The sequence below is a fragment of the Monodelphis domestica genome, chromosome 7, assembly GCF_027887165.1.
Source record: "Monodelphis domestica isolate mMonDom1 chromosome 7, mMonDom1.pri, whole genome shotgun sequence".
NCBI classification, from domain to species: Eukaryota; Metazoa; Chordata; class Mammalia; order Didelphimorphia; family Didelphidae; genus Monodelphis; species Monodelphis domestica.
In genome coordinates this window covers 153,170,908-153,172,289 of record NC_077233.1, presented here as the reverse complement: position 1 = coordinate 153,172,289, position 1,382 = coordinate 153,170,908, and the positions used below count along the sequence as shown (strand labels likewise).

The 1,382-nt window shown below is 36.8% G+C and overlaps 1 protein-coding gene across 1 annotated transcript; it reads left to right on the top strand.

Annotated features, from left to right (window-relative positions):
- LOC103094422 (olfactory receptor 13D1-like) lies at positions 1-1,143 on the top strand. Its single transcript, XM_007499300.2, has one exon. The coding sequence runs from the start codon at positions 183-185 to the stop codon at positions 1,122-1,124; it is 942 nt and encodes a 313-aa protein (XP_007499362.2). The 5' UTR covers positions 1-182; the 3' UTR covers positions 1,125-1,143.
- Positions 1,144-1,382: the final 239 nt, after the last annotated feature.

Here is a 1,382-nt window from a genome sequence, read left to right as displayed (position 1 = left end):
AATATATCATCTGTTTTTATGGCAACATTTCTTCATTTCCCTCCCCTAAAAACCCTGGTCCATAGACAATAGGAGAAACTACTATGTATTGTTAGAAATGTAAATAATTCTTTTTTATTTAATTTCAACTTCTTTGAAATAAGTTCTTATCTAAGTCTTATAGGTGACCCAGATGGAATAACATGGACAAAGAGAATTATACAGCAGTGACTGAATTTTTTCTGATTGGACTTTCTCATTACCCAAGTCTCCAGATATCTCTTTATGCTCTCTGCCTAGTCATGTATCTGGTGATCATATTAGGAAACAGCATCCTCATTATAATCAGCATCCAGGATCCCCGTCTTCACACACCCATGTACTTTTTCCTCGGGAATCTTTCCTTCCTGGATATCTGTTACACATCCTCCTCTATTCCTCCAATGCTAGTAAATTTCATGTCTGTAAGGAAATCCATTTCCTTCACTGGATGTGCATTGCAGATGGTGATTTCTCTAGGAATGGGGTGCACAGAATGTGTGCTTCTGGCTGTGATGGCTTTTGACAGGTATGTTGCTATCTGTAATCCCTTGAGGTATACCATCATCATGAATAAAGGACTTTGTGTCCAGATGGCAACTTGGACCTGGGCATCAGGCTTTCTGTATTCTCTGCTACTCACTCTGCTGGCTATGATGAGACCTTTCTGTAACAACATCATTGACCATCTTACCTGTGAGATCCTGGCTCTTCTCAAACTTATTTGTGGAGACATCTCCCTCAATGTGTTTGTCATGACAGTTGGGAATTTCTTTTTTTTAGTCTTCCCTTTGCTCCTCATTTTCTTCTCCTATGTCTTCATCCTCTCCACTATCCTGAGGATCAACTCCAGTGAAGGGAGAAAGAAAGCCTTTTCTACCTGCTCAGCCCATCTTACTGTGGTGATCTTGTTCTATGGTTCAGCCCTTTTCATGTACATGAAGCCCCAGTCAAAGGATACTAAGACTTCTGATGAACTCATTGGGCTCAGTTACTGGGTAGTGACCCCCATGCTGAACCCTATCATTTATAGCCTGAGGAACAATGATGTAAAACAGGGTGTAGAGAAAGTCCTTATGAAAAATCTGTATTTGAGGAGAAAGTAAAATGATTTTTATCTTCGTATATTCCTTTGTATTTCATTTTAATTGCCTAATGAATATAGTAAAATTATCAGAATACTATTAAAGTATTTACATTTTCTAGATAATATAAAATATATTTGTTTATTCATTTTTTCAAATAAACATTTCCTAAACATCTACAACATATATTTACTGTTACCATAGAATATAAAGGTTCAAAGGAATATCAGAGGTGAATTAATCCAACTCAAACCTTTAAAAAATTTCAGCTCATATTCA

Excerpts from the sequence above, each read along its gene's own strand:
- LOC103094422 (XM_007499300.2), top strand. The coding sequence starts at position 183 with ATGGACAAAGAGAATTATACAGCAGTGACTGAATTTTTTCTGATTGGA.